This window comes from Lactuca saligna, chromosome 3 (assembly GCF_052625555.1).
Source record: "Lactuca saligna cultivar CGN05327 chromosome 3, ASM5262555v1, whole genome shotgun sequence".
Lineage (NCBI taxonomy): Eukaryota > Viridiplantae > Streptophyta > Magnoliopsida > Asterales > Asteraceae > Lactuca > Lactuca saligna.
This window is the reverse complement of record NC_136419.1, coordinates 205,398,328-205,417,376: the sequence shown is the minus strand read 5'-3', so window position 1 is coordinate 205,417,376 and position 19,049 is coordinate 205,398,328. Positions and strand designations below refer to the sequence as shown.

At 44.9% G+C, this 19,049-nt stretch overlaps 1 protein-coding gene across 1 annotated transcript; it reads left to right on the top strand.

Annotated features, from left to right (window-relative positions):
- Positions 1-17,551: 17,551 nt before the first annotated feature.
- LOC145036330 (uncharacterized) lies at positions 17,552-18,268 on the top strand. Its single transcript, XM_078984776.1, has one exon. The coding sequence runs from the start codon at positions 17,552-17,554 to the stop codon at positions 18,266-18,268; it is 717 nt and encodes a 238-aa protein (XP_078840902.1).
- The last annotated feature ends 781 nt before the right edge of the window (positions 18,269-19,049 follow it).

Sequence of the window (19,049 nt, the reverse complement as noted above, 5' to 3'; positions counted from 1 at the left end):
TTCAGATCTCATGTCCTTAAGACTAGATGGCCAACAATCACAATCGACGCATCCTTAAGAACCCATCACGGCGAATCAGCTTTCGCTGAAACACCGAGCCCACCCAAAGGGGACCAGCTCATATGCTTTCACATTTTCGAGAGCCACAAGTATCATATCACACAGTTCTTCATTCGCCATGTCACGACCCAATTTTCAAGGCCAAAAATTTCATTATTGAATTAACGCATTTAGCAAACATTTTACCAAAACATTGTTGTAACACCGTAAATTTTCAAATCAAATTTTTCAATTTTTATAAAACATAATTCCATTGATATTCATAAAACAACCATTTTAATTATCCAAACAAGACAATACAAAATCCCAAGATCATGATATCAAGCTCCGAATGTGTGTGTGTACGGATCAAGCCGGCGCCTTCCCGCGGTCATCACTAGTACCTGAAACAATAACATCAACACTGTAAGCACAAGGCTTAGTGAGTTCCCCAAAATACTACATATAACACATATTAGCCACTCGAGGCTATAACTCTATGGGTCCGTGCACCCAAACTCTGTGAACCCTCAGGTTCTAACTCTGTGAACCTTCCGGTTCTAACTCTGCAAACATGCACAGCATCAAGCACATAGAAGTAATGCAGTACAACACATGACATACATAGCATACAAATACTCTATCACATAACTCTGGTTACCTACTCAAGGTAAAGTATAGTGAGAAGACTCACCTCGCGTGTCTCGGTAAATCGTAAATCTGAAATCACTAATCACTCGATCTGCCGAGCTGCAGTCCCCCCCTATAGCACAATACATCTCTAATTAACATTTTCCCAACTAAGGTTGACCACACTATAACAAGTCAACCTAGGTCAACGCTGGTCAACGGTCAACGGTCAACTTTGACCGGACTCGGCGAGTTCCCAGGCGACTCGGCGAGTCTGGGCGTGTACACCAATTTCCCTAGAATCCTCCCTTGACACGTCGAGCATTCCCTCAACTCGACGAGTTCCACCTGGCGCGAGTTGTGGGGCCACCACGACTCAACTCGCCGAGTCTCAAGAACAACTCGGCGAGTCCAGTTAGACTCAGTCCACCTGTCCATTCTGACTCCCCCTTGACTCACTGAGTCCACCTTTCCCAACTCGGCGAGGCCACTCACAGTGTGGTTGGGCAACATTCATGCTACTCGCCGAGTCTGTTCTTCAGACTCGGCGAGTCCATGCCATGCACTGACACAATCTTGCTCTAAAGGTCAGATCCAGTTCATTAATCCATAGATCCAGTCCCTCCAAGCTCATTTAGCACGTAAAGTTACAACCTTGATGCACATACAACCTCTATATGACCACATATGATGTTTTTGACTCAAATACTACAACACAAGGTCAAAGACTCCATTGTCACCCGAAAAGCTTGATGAGTGAGGCCCTCTGGACCTCTATGGATCCAGATCCAAGGCCTCAACTCAAAGAGGGAACCAATGGGCACCAAATCAACCCATAAATGACCACATTAAGCCCTAAATTGCAACAAGCTTCACTAAACAGAAAATGGTCCGAGATAATACCTCTAGAGTGATGATCTAAGCTCCAAATCCACGAAATAGCAACCTCCTTTGCTTCCTCTTGCCTAGGGTCTCCTTCTTCTTGCTAAATAGCACACACAAGATCAAGAATGGCTCCCTTCTCTTCACAAATCGCTCAAGAACACTAGGGACACTCACTGAGGGTTGGGTGAGCACAAATGACGGCCATAAGGCCCTTTAAATAGGCCTCAAACCCGGAGATTTAGGGTTTCATCACACAGCGCAGACTCGCCGAGTCCATATCCTGGACTCGCCGAGTCCAGGCGCGCACCAAGGTTCAATCCCGCGTCCCCACTCGGCGAGTCTGAGCTCCAACTCGCCGAGTCCCTCTCACAATATAAAAAATTTAGATTTACAAGATACCTGATAAAAATCCGGATGTTACAACTCTCCCCCACTAGAACTAGGCTTCGCCCTCGAAGTCTCGCTCTAAAATAGCTCCGGATGCTGCTCCCGCATCATACCCTCCGGCTCCCAGGTCATTTCTGATCCCTTCCGATGTTGCCACTGTACCAATACCAGAGGTACCTCCTTGTTCCTCAAAATCTTGATCTTCCGATCCTTAATAGCCATTGGTCTCTCAGCATAATTCAGGCTTGCATCTACCTGAATATCCTCTAATGGAACCACTGCCGACTCGTCGGCTATACATTTCCTCAACTGCGATACATGAAAAGTGTTGTGAATCTGTCCCAACTCTGCTGGTAGCTCCAGCCGATAGGCTACCCGGCCCACCCTTTCGATCACACGAAACGGACCTATAAACCGGGGCCCCAATTTGCCCCTCTTCCTGAACCGGATCACTCCTTTCCAAGGAGAAACCTTCAGGAGAACAAAGTCGCCGACCTGAAATTCCAGCTCGGACCGGCGTCTATCCGCGTAACTCTTTTGTCGGCTCTGAGCGGTCAATAACCTCTGTCTGACCAGCTGTATCTGCTCTGTCGTCTGATTCACGATCTCTGTACTGCCCATTACCCTTTGCCCAACCTCTCCCCAACATATGGGAGTTCGACACCTCCTACCATACAACAGCTCAAAGGGCGGCATACCGATGCTCGAATGATTGCTGTTATTGTAGGAAAACTCTGCCAAAGGCAAATACGTATCCCAACTACCCCCAAAGTCCAATACACATGCCCGAAGCATGTCTTCAAGTGTCTGAATCGTCCGCTCACTCTGGCCGTCGGTCTGGGGGTGGTATGCGGTACTAAAATGCAGCTTAGTACCCAACTCCTCATGAAATTTCTTCCAGAAGCGGGAAGTGAAACGCACATCACGGTCTGAAACGATCGAGATCGGCACCCCATGCCAAGATACAACCTCCCTCACATAAATCTCTGCCAACTTCTCCGCTGAAGAACTCTCACTGATGGCAAGAAAGTGAGCGCTCTTCGTCAACCTATCCACAATCACCCAAATTGCATCGACTCCCCTGGCAGTCCTTGGCAATTTGGTGATGAAATCCATAGTGATCTGTTCCCACTTCCATTCGGGAACCTCCAATGGCTGCAACTTGCCATGCGGTCTCTGGTGCTCGGCCTTTACCCTTCGACAGGTCAAACACCTCTCGACAAACCATGCGACATCCCTCTTCATACAAGGCCACCAATACTCCTTCCTTAGGTCCAAATACATCTTTGTAGCCCCGGGATGGATCGAAAATTTCGATCTATGAGCCTCCTCCATCAATGTAGTGCGTGTACCGCCTACAAACGGTACCCAGATCCGGCCCTGATAAGTCATAAGGCCTCGACTATCCGATACGAACTCCGAAACTAACCCAACGACCCGCTCTCTCTTCTGCATCTCCGGACGCACAGCCTCGGCCTGTGCCCCACGAATGGCGTCCAGAACTGGAGCTATCACAGTCAGTCGCAAACATACATTTCGCAGTGGAGCACTCTCCGCCCTGCGACTCAATGCATCGGCTACCACATTAGCCTTGCCCGGGTGGTACAAAATCTCGCAATCATAATCCTTGACCACATCTAACCACCTTCTTTGCCGCATGTTTAGGTTAGGCTGATCCATCAGGTACTTCAAGCTCTTATGGTCTGTGTAAATCGTACAACGAACCCCATACAAGTAGTGCCGCCAAATCTTGAGGGCGAACACCACTGCCCCCAACTCCAGATCATGTGTGGGGTACCTCATCTCGTGAGGCTTCAACTGCCTCGATGCATATGCTATCACATGTCCCTTTTGCATCAGCACCGCTCCCAGTCCTAAAATCGATGCATCACAGAATACCACAAAACCCTCCATCCCTTCCGGAAGGGCTAATACTGGAGCTTCACACAACCTCTGGCGAAGCGTCTCAAAGGAGGTCTGCTGCTCGGGACCCCATAGAAATGTAACACCCTTCCGGGTCAATCTGGTGAGTGGAACCGCAATCTTGGAGAAATCCTTAATAAACCTCCGATAATACCCTGCCAACCCAAGGAAACTCCGGATCTCAGAAGGTGACCTTGGCACCTCCCACCTCATCACTGCGTCAACCTTGGCCGGATCGACCAATATCCCCTTCTGGTTAACGAGATGTCCCAGAAACTGGACCTCCCGCAACCAAAAATCGCACTTGGAAAACTTTGCATAAAGTTTCTCCGATCTCAAAACTCCAAGAACCTCCCTCAAATGCTCCTTGTGCTGCTCTCTAGATCTCGAATATACCAGAATATCATCAATGAACACAATCACCGACCAATCCAACATCGGCCGACATACCCTGTTCATGAGGTCCATGAACACAGCCGGGGCATTGGTGAGCCCAAAAGGCATCACCACAAACTCGTAATGCCCATAACACGTCCTGAATGCTATCTTCTGGACGTCCTTGTCCCGCACTCTCACCTGATGATAGCCCGACCTCAAATCAATCTTGGAGAACCAAGATGCTCCCTGTAACTAATCGAATAAATCATCGATCCTCGGCAACGGGTAACGGTTCTTGACCGTCAACTTATTCAGTTCCCGATAATCAATACACATGCGATGCGAGCCATCCTTCTTCTTCACAAACAGGATGGGTGCTCCCCACGGCGAGCTACTCGGCCGAATAAACCCCTTCCCCAGCAACTCCTGGAGTTGCGAGGATAACTCTTGCATCTCTGGAGGCGCAAGGCGATACGGCACCTTAGCGATAGGCGCGGCTCCCGGAACCAAATCGATACCAAACTCCACTTGCCTCACGGGAGGCACACCTGGTAATTCTTCGGGAAAGACATCTGGAAACTCACGCACCACCGGAACTTCATCCACCGAACTCGGTCTCTCGGAGATCACCCGCGTATCCATCACATACGCCACAAAACCCTTACAGCCCTACTGTAAACACTGCCCCGCCCTAGCAGCCGAACAAAAGGCTGATCCAGAACGTGTACCCTCGCCGTAAACCGAAAGAACTCCCCCACTAGGATCTCGTATAGTCACCAGCTGACGCTCGCAATCGATAACTGCGCCGAATCGGCTCAACCAGTCCATGCCCACTATAACACAGACATCACCCATTGCAATAGGAATCAGGTCGATCGGGAACTCAACCCCAAAAATCTCCAATACACATCCCCGGAGGACCTCCGTGGCACAAATCACTCTGTCGGCGGCTATGGAAACCCGCAGGGGCCGACTCAGTGCCCCACGACTAACACTGATATGCTGACTAAATGTCAAAGATACAAAAGATCGACTCGCACCCGAGTCAAATAACACTAAAGCAGGTACAGAATTCACAAGGAAGGTACCTATGCATAGCATAATATAAGCATAATATCTCGACACCATAAATAAATAATAAAAAGGAAGCGTACCAGCCACAACGTCGGGTGCAGCGCGGACCTCTTCCGCAGTCAGCTGAAAGGCTCTCCCCCGAGCCCTCGGTGCCTCGGCCTTCACGGGCCGACTCTCTGTAGCAGTAGCTCTGATGGCGGCGGGAGCAGACCCCTGAGATGCTCCGCGCAGCAGCGGACACTCTGCCTTCCGGTGTCCGGTCTGGTTACAGTGGAAGCACACTGTAAGCCCCTTGGGGTAGTCCTTGGCCATATGCCCCTCCTTGCCACATTTGTAGCAAGACCCCGCTCGACAGACTCCATCGTGACCCTTGCCGCACTTTCCACAAGTGCGGCCCTTCTGGCTCCCGGGTCGGGGATCAGCGGGCTTGGCCCGCTTGGCTGCCGGCTGGGACTGTGCCGGCCGCCGATCCCTCCCCAGAGACTCCGCCTCCTCCCTGGCCTGAGTCTCAAGCTCAATCTCCCTCTTCCGAGCATTTGCCTGAAGCTCGGCAAATGTCCGATACGAGGAGTTCGCAGCGAACTCCCGAATATCCCGTCTCAGAATGCTCAGGTAACGGCTCATACGTGCCTGCTCGGTGGACACGTGCTCAGGGCAGAACATCGCCCTCTCATGAAACATCCTCGTAATAGCTGTGACTGACTCGGTACCCTGCTTGAGGGTCAGAAACTCCTGTGTCAGACGTTCCCTCTCCACCTGAGGAACGTACTCATCTCGGAACATGGTAGTGAACCTCTCCCAGGTCACTGCCGAAAGCTCAGTCGGTGTGAAGTGTGCCGTCACAAACTTCCACCAGTCCTTCGCTCCCAATCGAAGCTGGTTCAGCGCGAACCGAACCTTCAAATGCTCAGGGGACGAGCAAGTGAAGAAGCATCCCTCCATATCAGATATCCACCTCATAGCTGCCACCGGATCCTGCGTACCGTCAAACTCTGGTGGCTTGGTGTTGCTGAACTCCCTAAACAATGTCGCATCACCTCCCTGGGGTCTTGCCGCAGCAATCGCTGCGGTAGCCGCTGCAACCGCAGCCTCAGAAAGAGCGGCATAGCGCTCGTCAAATGTCTCAATCAACGCGGTCTTAATGGACCCAAACATCTCTGGTAACTCAGCTCTGATGACCGCAGCCACCTCCTCATGAATGATCTGTCGAATCTCCTCATCGCTAGTTCCGGCATCCTCCGGCATGTGACGTGTCCTCACCATGATCAACCTCTGAAATACAACATGCGATAATTAGAATTTACTCGAACACTCTTACATTCGACAATCCTCCCCTCCTTGATTCTTGGTATCCCAAGATACTTATTTGGACTGTGTACCGCACCGGTGCTTTCAGTAGTACGGGCCCAATACTACTGTCTGCACCGTCTCAGTACACACCCCAAATCTTCCTCTTCGGATCCCAATCCCCAAGTACCCTATTATACTTAAATCACCCTGTAACAGGTCTCACACAAAATCCTAGCTGCTACCTAATTACTCTCAGCATCTCATAGCAGCTCACCCCTCCCTAGGCTAAGGCATCACAAAACAGGCCACTCTAGTCCTATTAGCAATACCTAGCCTACTCTAGCAAGCAAATACATCACATTAATAATAATTATCACATAATATAAAGGTATTTTGGGAATTCACCGTTCGGGCGCTGGCTGATCGTACACACGTTTCTTCCTGGAAAATCTTTTACTCTTAGAAAACTTGGTTTTATTTTGAAATATCTCTTCAATTCCTCAGTTTGAGTTCAAATACCCCCGAAGGTGTACCCGAATCCCTCAAACCAAGGCTCTGATACCAATTTGTAACACCGTAAATTTTCAAAACAAATTTTTCAATTTTTATAAAACATAATTCCATTGATATTCATAAAACAACCATTTTAATTATCCAAACAAGACAATACAAAATCCCAAGATCATGATATCAAGCTCCGAATGTGTGTGTGTACGGATCAAGCCGGCGCCTTCCCGCGGTCGTCACTAGTACCTGTAACAATAACATCAACACTGTAAGCACAAGGCTTAGTGAGTTCCCCAAAATACTACATATAACACATATTAGCCACTCGAGGCTATAACTCTGTGGGTCCGTGCACCCAAACTCTGTGAACCCTCAGGTTCTAACTCTGTGAACCTTCCGGTTCTAACTCTGCAAACATGCACAGCATCAAGCACATAGAAGTAATGCAGTACAACACATGACATACATAGCATACAAATACTCTATCACATAACTCTGGTTACCTACTCAAGGTAAAGTATAGTAAGAAGACTCACCTCGCGTGTCTCGGTAAATCGTAAATCTGAAATCACTAATCACTCGATCTGCCGAGCTGCAGTCCCCCCCTATAGCACAATACATCTCTAATTAACATTTTCCCAACTAAGGTTGACCACACTATAACAAGTCAACCTAGGTCAACGCTGGTCAATGGTCAACGGTCAACTTTGACCGGACTCGGCGAGTTCCCAGGCGACTCGGCGAGTCTGGGCGTGTACACCAATTTCCCTGGAATCCTCCCTTGACACGTCGAGCATTCCCTCAACTCGACGAGTTCCACCTGGCGCGAGTTGTGGGGCCACCACGACTCAACTCGCCGAGTCTCAAGAACAACTCGGCGAGTCCAGTTAGACTCAGTCCACCTGTACATTCTGACTCCCCCTTGACTCACTGAGTCCACCTTTCCCAACTCGGCGAGGCCACTCACAGTGTGGTTGGGCAACATTCATGCTACTCGCCGAGTCTGTTCTTCAGACTCGGCGAGTCCATGCCATGCACTGACACAATCTTGCTCTAAAGGTCAGATCCAGTTCATTAATCCATAGATCCAGTCCCTCCAAGCTCATTTAGCACGTAAAGTTACAACCTTGATGCACATACAACCTCTATATGACCACATATGATGTTTTTGACTCAAATACTACAACACAAGGTCAAAGACTCCATTGTCACCCGAAAAGCTTGATGAGTGAGGCCCTCTGGACCTCTATGGATCCAGATCCAAGGCCTCAACTCAAAGAGGGAACCAATGGGCACCAAATCAACCCATAAATGACCACATTAAGCCCTAAATTGCAACAAGCTTCACTAAACAGAAAATGGTCCGAGATAATACCTCTAGAGTGATGATCTAAGCTCCAAATCCACGAAATAGCAACCTCCTTTGCTTCCTCTTGCCTAGGGTCTCCTTCTTCTTGCTAAATAGCACACACAAGATCAAGAATGGCTCCCTTCTCTTCACAAATCGCTCAAGAACACTAGGGACACTCACTGAGGGTTGGGTGAGCACAAATGACGGCCATAAGGCCCTTTAAATAGGCCTCAAACCCGGAGATTTAGGGTTTCATCACACAGCGCAGACTCGCCGAGTCCATATCCTGGACTCGCTGAGTCCAGGCGCGCACCAAGGTTCAATCCCGCGTCCCCACTCGGCGAGTCTGAGCTCCAACTCGCCGAGTCCCTCTCACAATATAAAAAATTTAGATTTACAAGATACCTGATAAAAATCTGGATGTTACAATTGTCAATAAAACATTCATTACAAAATCATAATGTTGTATTTCAAGCCATAACATCATAAGTATTGAAAATTAGAGTACAGTCCCAAAAACTTCTTGCGGAAACATGTGTGTGTGATGCACTGCTACACTGCCTGCTCTTTCCCCTTCGACGAAGAGGTAGCTGAAACCAAAACCAAAACTGTAAGTACGGAGATTAGTGATTTCCTCCATCATACCACATCCATACAATATCTTCGGTATCTTTTAACCGGTAACCTTCATCGGTATCTTTCAACCGGTAACCTTCATCGATATCCTTCAACCGGTAAACATTATCGGTATCTTTCAACAGGTAATCAACATCGGTATCTTTCAACCGGTACCTGGGGACTATTTCACCCCCTACTACTAGCATACAATCAACAAATATAAGCATACAGTCAGGGATATCCGGATACTGACCTACCCTTCGGTCCTAAGGACCACTGTCAGGGAAACTAATCCCTACCATACACATAACATACTACTTAGATAAACTTTATAACTACTTGTAACCAGACCAACATAATTATCACAAAGACCATTGTCTTCTAAATACCCATTTTTGGTGGGCCAACATTGTGGCCTTAGACCCACCCCTACTAGAATGTAACTCTCCTCGATATCGTATAATGTCTGAACTATCTTCGGCGCAAAACTCGACTCCCTACGACTCCTCGATCCCTAAATGAAAACCTTGAAGTCAACACACATCACATACAACCATAAACAGGGTCAGTCCAAGTTCAGTAAAAGTCAACATTAGTCAAATTCAACATTCAGTTAACCTGACTCGCCGAGTTGGCCTACCAACTCATCGAGTCCATGCTTCTCTAATCCCACACAAAACCCCAACTCTACTCTTCAAGTCTAGAAAAAACTCGACGGGTTCTCCTTCAATCATAACATCGGGACCATCTTCATCCTACTCACCGAGTTCCTTCTTGAGCTCGTCGAGTTCATCTCCAACTTAAGAACTTGTCCAGTCTATAACTCGCCGAGTTGTATGAATAACCCGTTGAGTCCCTCTTCAAAGACTAGGAGATTGCTATGGACTTGCTGAGTCTGCTCATACCACTCGCCGAGTCCCATGACTTCCAGGTCCCTTTTTGCGTCTAAACCCACAAGGGACTTCCTTCCTAACACTTACCCATTCACAGAAAGGGTTTGGTGCACAATGGTCACCGACTCGTCGAGTGCCAAGAACAACTCACCGAGTCCAACCTTGACCAATTCCATACAGCTGATTTAAATGAGGTCTAAGCAACCAAAACTATAGATCTGGCCTCCTATTGCCCATTTTATACGTAAAGTTCCAAACTTGATGCACATGAATGGGGTTTTTAGCTGAAAAATCTATATAAAGTGTCCTATAATGTGCATGGGGCTCTCATGGCCCTAAAGTTGGCACCTTTATGCCATGAGACCCCTCTTAAGGCCTAGATCTGAATGCTAGAGTCCACATAACACTCCTTAAATCCGAAAATGGCTTGAAAACCCTAAATGCACCCAAGATCTACAATCTAAAGATGAACAACCTAATAGAAGACCAAAGCAGGAGCATTTTACCTTGATTAAGCTGAATATGGAATGAGATTTCTGGATCCACAAGCCCAAATTCAAATACTCAATCTCCTCTTCTTCCTTCCAAGCTTCACAAGTCAACAAAAGCACCAAAATGGCCTTAACACACACAATCGGCTAGGGTTTCGATATGCAGCTCTAGGAGAGTGCTAGGGATAAGGGAGGCTGAGTTACGGTGTTTATATAGGGTGTAAACCCTCATATTAAGGTTTTTGGGCCACCAACTCGCCGATTCCCAGGCCAAAATGCAAAATACTTAATTTAAAAATACGTTCTAGGAACCAGGTGCCACAAATCTTCCCCACTTATTTTAGACTTCGTCCTAGAAGTCTGCTTCTTGTTCCTGGAAAACTCTGGGTAAAGCTCAATCATCTCATCCACTGGCTCCCAAGTCCACTCCGAGCCCTTTTGGTGCTGCCACTGCACCTTTACCAGCTCCACTCTCTTGTTCCTCAAATCCTTTGACTTCCTGTCAAGGATTGCCACTGGCCACTCGATGTAGTTCAGGCTGTCATCAACCTGAATGTCCTCTAAAGGCACTACTGCTGCATTTCTGCAACTGGGAATGTGAGAGGTGCTATGAATCTGACTGAGTTCTGCTGGAAGATCCAGCCTATATGCCACCTTGCCTACTCAGGGTACAATCCTGAAAGGTCCAATATACCTAGGTCCCAACTTGCCCCGCTTCCTGAATAGAAAGACACACTTCCAAGGTGACACCTTCAGGAGGACCATATCCCCGACCTGGAATTCCAAGTCGAATCGGCGCTTGTTGGAATAACTTTTCTACCAACTCTGAGCAATTTAAAGCCCGCTTCGGACCTGCTGGATCCTCTCTGTAGTCTTGAGTACCACTTCGGTACTCTCTATAACCCTCTGACCAACCTCACCCCAACATATCGGGGTCCTGCACTTCCTCCCGTACAACATCTTGAATGGAGGACGGTCAATACTCATGTGATAGTTGTTGTTGTAAGAGAACTCAGCCAAAGGAAGGTATGTATCCCAATTACCTCCGAAGTCTAAGACACACGCCCGCAATATATCCTCCAAAGTCCGTATGGTCCTCTCACTCTGTCCATTTATTTGTGGGTGAAAAGTGGTGCTAAAATGCAGACGAGTATCTAGCTCGTCACGGAACTTCTTCCAGAACCTGGAAGTAAACCGAATGTCTCAGTCTGAAATCACAGATACCAGCACCCAGTGCCGCGCCACCACCTCCCTACCAACTTTTCAATCGAAATACTCTCCTGAATCGGGATAAAATGGGCGCTCTTGGTCAATCGATCAATGATGACCCAAATCGAATCCACTCCCCGCACGGTCCTGGGAAGCTTTATGATAAAATCCATCATGATGTCTTCCCATTTCCACAGCGGAATATCCAATGGCTGCATCTTTCCATGAGGTCTCTAATGCTCGGCCTTGACCTTCCTACAGGTCAAGCACCGCTCTATATACCATGCCACATCCCGGTTCATGTAGGGCCACCAATAGTCCATACGAAGATCCCTATACATCTTCGTCGCACCGGGGTGAATGGAGAATCAAGATTTATGCGCCTCTTCCATCAATACATGGTGCACACCCCCATGATACGGGACCCACACCCTACGGTGCCGAGTCAACAACCCCCGACTATCATAGTCAAAGGAGGAAACCTGACCCACAATCCACTCACTCTTCCGATGTTCATCCTTCATGGCCTCCTGCTGGGCCTCCCGAATCTGCTCCAACAGTGAAGTCACCACCGTCATCCTCAGGCAGATATCCCTAATCGGTGCTGCCTTGCGGCTAAACGTGTTGGCCACCACATTGGCCTTACCCGGGGGATAAAGGATCTCGCAATCGTAATCCTTTGCCACGTCCATCCACCGATGTTGCCTCATGTTTAGATTCTGCTGATCCATGAGGTACCTTAAACTCTTATGGTCCGTGTAGATAGTACATCGGACCCCATAGAGGTAACGATGCGAAATCTTGTGGGCGAAAACAATAGCCCCCAACTCCAAATCATGTGTTGGGTAGTTCGTCTCGTGAGGCTTCAGCTGCCTCGACGCGTAGGCGATGACATGCCCTCTCTGCATCAGAACTGCGCCCAAACCTGAGATGGACGCATCGCAATATAAAACAAAATCCTCCATGCCCTCTAGCAGGGCTAAAATTGGCGACTCGCACAATCTCTGTCTCAGAGTCTCGAATGCGGCCTGCTGCTCTGGCCCCCAACGAAAGACAACGGCTTTCCTTCTTAGCCTAGTCAGGGGTACGGCTATCTTGGAGAAATTCAGGGTTAATCTCCTGTTGGGATTATTGTAATAACTTGTGTAAAAAAAAGTATATGTAATATATATATAATCTGATTATATCAGTTTAAAAGAAAGAGGATTAGTTCGTAATTAATGGGTTAATTATATACAAATTATGACGCTTGATGATCAAAACTATCACCTTGATTAGGCTAGTTAAATACGAGCAAATGAATGAGTTTCATCGGTTTTAGACTTAGGCATTATAAATAGTACGAAAAATCGAGTGTAAACCCCACAAGAATTTTAGAAATCGACTAAGAATTGAATGAGAAGTACGAGCTAGAAGTTCTTGAGGATTTTCGGAGTTGTTTTTGGCAATTGAGGTATAATCTCTAATTTAAGCTCGATTAGGTTGTTTGAGTATGTTTATGTCATGCATTACATGTTTTGATTCAACAGTAAGCTTCTGATTCGGCCATAAATATATGAATTTGAAGAAAAACCAAATTTTTATATTGATATAATAAGTATGTTATTTTTGAGAATTTTGGGTTAATTTCTTACATAATAGTATGGATGTATGTTGGAAAAGGTGGAGATATGAAATAGTTATTTATTTATTTTATTTTTTTAGAATTAATTGGGGTAAATGGTCACAAAATTCGGAGCTTTTAGCACTTAGAAATGGCACAAAATTGTAGATAATTTCTGGTAAAGAAGAAGGTAAAAAGCAGGTCTGGATGGAAGACTGTATAACAATGTTTTTATAAAAATATATTTTTTCTAAATATATGGTTGTGAGACTGGAAAGGCTGACACATTCCTTTTAACTGGTACACGATTTGTTTTTTTCACAAGAATGCCTTAGTTTCTTTCCCTGAATTAAATTTCCATTATAAAATTCTCTGTTTACGAGTTCAAAATTTTAAATTACATACATGGTCCCTGAAGTATTGATAACCCAATAGTTTATTTTAAAACAATTACTTTTGGATTGGAAATAAATTTTAGAAGATGGTCCCTACATTTTTAATAAATTGACTAATCCCTCTCTTGCTATTATTGATTTTATTTAGTTTATGTATTTAAAAGATTTGATTGCTCTGAACTTTAAATATTAAAATTTTAAAGCTGAAACACAAAATTGTAGATAATTTCAGGTAAAGAAGAAGGTAAAAAGCGGGTCTGGATGGAAGACTGCATAACAATGTTTTTATAAAAATATATTTTTTCTAAATATATGGTTGTGAGACTCGAAAGGCTCACACATTCCTTTTAGCTGGTACACGATTTTTTTTTTTTCAAAAGAATGCCTTAGTTTTTTTCCCTGAATTAAATTTCCATTATAAAATTCTCTGTTCAAAATTTTAAGTTACATAAATCGTCCCTGAAGTATTGATAACCCAATAGTTTCTTTTAAAATGATTACTTTTGGATTGGAAATAAATTTTACAAGATGATCCCTACATTTTTAATAAATTGACTAATCCCTCTCTTACTATTATTGATTTTATTTAGTTTATGTATTTAAAAGATTTGATTGCTCTGAACTTTAAATATTAAAATTTTAAAGCGGAAAATTTTATAACGAACATCGTAATTAACGTAAGCGAATGACTGTTATTTGGCCGAATAAAACATCTGACTAGTTGAACCAAAATGAGCACACATAGGATGTTTTTCTAGGAATGTTGCCTTAGAAAAAAAATTATTGGTGGAATGTAGGGTGCGTGTAGCGTGACAACCTTTGGTTAAGACCTAACCGCCAACAACGTGACTTTCGTGTAAATTTTGTGGTTGCTTGCATGAAAAGTTGATTTCAAATTATTTGCAATTACGTGTTACTATTGTTATTGCTATGATTATTTGTGTGAATTTTATGATTTATTTCATATAAAATGGTGAAAATGGTGGGTGACACACACACACACACACACACACACACACACACACACACACACACACACATATATATATATATATATATATATATATATATATATATATATATATATATATATATTTATATATATATATATAGGGAACAAGTGTATTTACACGGCCTTATTATTAGTCATCGTACATGGTGTTAGTACGTGGCGGAGAGCTTACGCTTTGTTTATATAGCCGTAAGCATATTCGTTGTGCCCGGCAGAGGGACATGTTCCCTGAAAATGACAGTAGTTCCCTAGTGTGTTACCGAGATTGGAAAGAAATGGAAAGAAATATATTTGATAAATTGTTGCATTTTTTTTATTGACGTCAATATGCATGAAAACCACGAACTCACTAGGACCTAGGCTTACCCATTAAAATCATTAAATGCACGCAACCCATGAAATAACGTAGCAAGTGGTAGCGGAAATGAAAAGGATAAAGTTCATACTTGCGGAAGGCGACAAGTTTTGAGGAAAACGTAGTGCGACAAGTGTTTACTTAAATATCTATTTGCTTCGGCTGTTATTATTATTATTATTATTATTATTATTATTATTATTATTATTATTATTATTAATGATTACATTAGTATTTGAATCTTGAATTTTGGAAGTTTTGGGACTATGTTAAGTTATTTTGGTATTTGAAATTTGGGACGTTAAAAGTTGGTATCAGAGCGTTGTTTAAGCAGACTAGTCGTTGATTTAATGCCTAAGCTTAAACGGGAGGAGCGGTAAGTCGCCTAATCTGGAATGCATCTCGTTTGTAAGTACTATGGATTGTGGAAAGGCAGTTGTCGATGGTGGGGTGTCAGTTGAGGGTACTAGTGGGTTACTTCCTCACGAGAAGTTGAAGGCCAAGTTAGAGCTCTCTGATTCAGAAGACAGTCTGGAACCAACGACCCCACTCAACCTCTCTGAGCGGGATGAAGAAGACGAGGATGTGGAATCTGAGGTGGAGCCCGAAGAAGATCCTGAGGAGGAGCCCGAAAAAGACCCTGATGAGGAACCCGAAGAAGACCCCGAGGAGGAACCCGAGGGAAATCAAGTGGAGTACCATGTGGAACAAAGATACGAAACATTCCATATGCCATATGCGGAGTACACGCCAACTAGTCTTGGTACCTATTGGGAGTAACTTTATAAAGATGAAATGCCATAGGCACAACTCAAGATTCACAGTTTGAAAAGAAAGATTGAAGAGATAGATGAAAATAGGTCAAGGCTCGTACAGGAGAACCAAATAAGGGTTGATGCTGCTGAGAAAAGTAAACGCAAGATACGAAGGTTGGAACAGGAGGTGTTGGAGCTAAGGAAACCCACTATCACTAAGTTGTGGGAAGGGTTTGTGGCTCGGGCAAAACTAGCCAAGGTCGCGACTTACGGATTCCTAGATAAGGTGGTTGGAAGAGAAACACCTCAGGCCGAGTTGCTGGTCATTCAAAGTGGTCCCGGAGATTGAAAAGCTAAAAAGATAAGGAAGTACTTGAAGGAGGGAAAGAGAATATTGAAATGTGATAACATCGTTTTTAAAAATTAGAAAGTAGGAGTGGAATGATTTGTTTTTTTTTTATTATTTATCTTGGTTGTTGGCTTGAGTGACTTGATGTGACAAAGACATATGTCTATTTTTGAAATTTTAATAATTGGGAACAAAATCTACGTTGGTTATACTTATTGTGTTATAAACATAAATATGTAGTTGATATGTCTTCACGAAGATCTGGGAGGTTCACTAGGGTCACTCCGGAGGAAGAACGCATCCCAATTGGAGCTTATGTTAGAGCACCAGGAGATGTTCCAGAAACCCCACTGAACCCAAACGCTAGTCGTGGACGGGGCCAAGGAAGAGGTAGGGGTAGAGGAAGAGTCCGAGGAGTTGTTACAGCACCGATACCTGTACCATCAGCCCATGGTAGCTCCGGATCCCACCGCGGTCGAGGTCGAGGTCGTGGAAGGAGTCGTGCGGCAAACACGATCACTAGAGAAGAGTTGGAAAATGAGATTGCTCGAGCAATTCGAGACACCTTACCAGATGTAGTTGCTCAGGCACGAGAAGCAATAATGGGTGAGTATGAAGGTAACTTGGGTGGAGGTGAAGAGGACTACGAGTACAGTACACCAAATATGAGTCGTGAACCAAGTATTGCACAACCCACAAGGCATCATGGCAACCACGATCGGCGGGGTTGTAGTTACAACACATTCATGAACTGCAAGCCACCCATTTTTAATGGAGAAATTGATCCCATTTTGTCATCAACATGGATCATGGAGATTGAGGGAACGTTCGATACTAGCAAGTGTGCGGATGAGGACAAGGTGATTTACGTTGCGACAATGCTAAAAGGGGAGGCAATACATTGGTGGGGCATGGTGAAGGAGGTTAGGGGGCGTGAGGCGGCCAAGAATATGTCATGGGATGAGTTCCTAAGAATTTTTAAAGAAAATTTTTGCCCTCGTACAGCGGTTAAACAGTTGGAGGAAGAATTCTTGAGGTTGGAACAGGGGAATACGAATGTGCGAGATACACCACTAATTTCATGCAGAAAGCTAGGTTTGCCGAATTTTATGTTTCTACAGAAGAAAGAAGGGTGGCACGATATATATGGGGATTGAGAACAGCTTTCCGTGAATTTGTGCAAATTCAAAAACCGGGTACTTTCTAGTCTGCTGCTGATGCTGCCGAAGGTCGCGAACGTGAGAAGAATCGTCAAGGTGAAGATAGGGCTTTGGGGAAAAGAAAATGGGATGGTACGAATAATGATGCGAAGAACGGCAAGACTTCAGGGCAAGAACGTTAGGTTGATCAAAGCTCTGGAGTAAAGCAATGTCCGAAATGCAACAGTTATCATAGGGGGAGTGTAACATGAATCAGAAAGTTTGCTACAAGTATGGGAAGCCAGGGCACATAGCCACAAAATGTAAGACAGGAAGGGTATGTTACGGGTGTGGTTCCCCTAACCACATTAAGTCGGAATGTCCCCAGAGTAAAGGCAACAACAAACAAGGAAGGATAACAGACAATCGTTCGACGTATAAAAAGATTGACACTGGTAGACCAAAAGCTAGAGCTTTTTGTATGACGGCTCAGGAGGCTCAGGAAACCTCGGATGTGGTGACAGGTACTTTCCTAGTAAACTCAAATCGTGCTAGGGTATTATTTGACTCAGGTGCAAATAGATCTTTTGTGTCTACTACTTTTTGCAAAAACCTGGGTAGAAATGCAAAGACTCTAGAACATGCCTTAGAAATTGAAACTGCTGACGACAATTGGGTAGTAGTACGAGAGGTATATGATGATTGCTCTATCGAAATAGAAGGTAGTGTGCTATCGTTACAACTATTACCTATAGCCCTATGTGATTTTGATATTGTTATAAGGATGGATTGGTTGTCCAAAAACCAAGCGATTATAGATTGTGAAAATAGGATTGTTCAAGTTTGGGTGCCAGAAAAAGGAATGGTAAAGATTTATGGTGATCGGCGAGTTAAGGACTCTGTTTTGATATCAGTGACTAAGGCAACTCGTTATCTAAAGAAAGGGTGTCAAAGTTATTGGGCATATGTTCTCGATGCCAAGTAGGACAAGCCTGAAATAACACATATGCCAGTTGTACGCGAGTTCCAAGATGTGTTCCCTGATGAACTAACTAGCTTACCACCGGATAGGAAAGTGGAGTTTCGAATCGATCTTACCCTAGGAGTAGCACCGATAGCTCGTGCGCCCTATCGGTTAGCACTAACCGAAATGCAGGAGTTGATGGCTCAGTTGCAAGATTTGCTCGACAAGGGTTTTATTCGGCCCAGTACCTCACCGTGGGGTGCACCAGTACTATTCGTCATGAAGAAGGATGGCACAATGCGAATGTGCATTGACTACAGGGAGTTAAACAAGGTGACTATAAAGAACCGGTATCCATTACCGAGAATTGATGACCTATTCGATCAACTCCAGGGGGCAAGTTACTTCTCAAAGATCGATTTGCGGTCGGGGTATCACCACCTGAAAGTCAGAGAAGAAGATGTGTCGAAGACAGCCTTTCGAACTAGGTATGGTCATTATGAGTTTTTAGTAATGCCCTTTGGTTTGACCAATGCACCAGCTGCATTCATGGATCTGATGAACCAGGTTTGTAAGCCATACCTAGACAAGTTTGTAATTGTATTTATCGATGATATATTGATATACTCTAAAAGTAAGGTAGACCATGAGCAACATCTGCGGCTAACACTTAGTTTATTGAGGAAAGAAAAATTATTTGCCAAATTTTCGAAGTGCGAGTTTTGGCTTCGGGAAATCCAGTTTTTGGGACATGTTGTAAACGAAAGTGGTATCATGGTGGACCCAGCAAAGATTGAGGCGA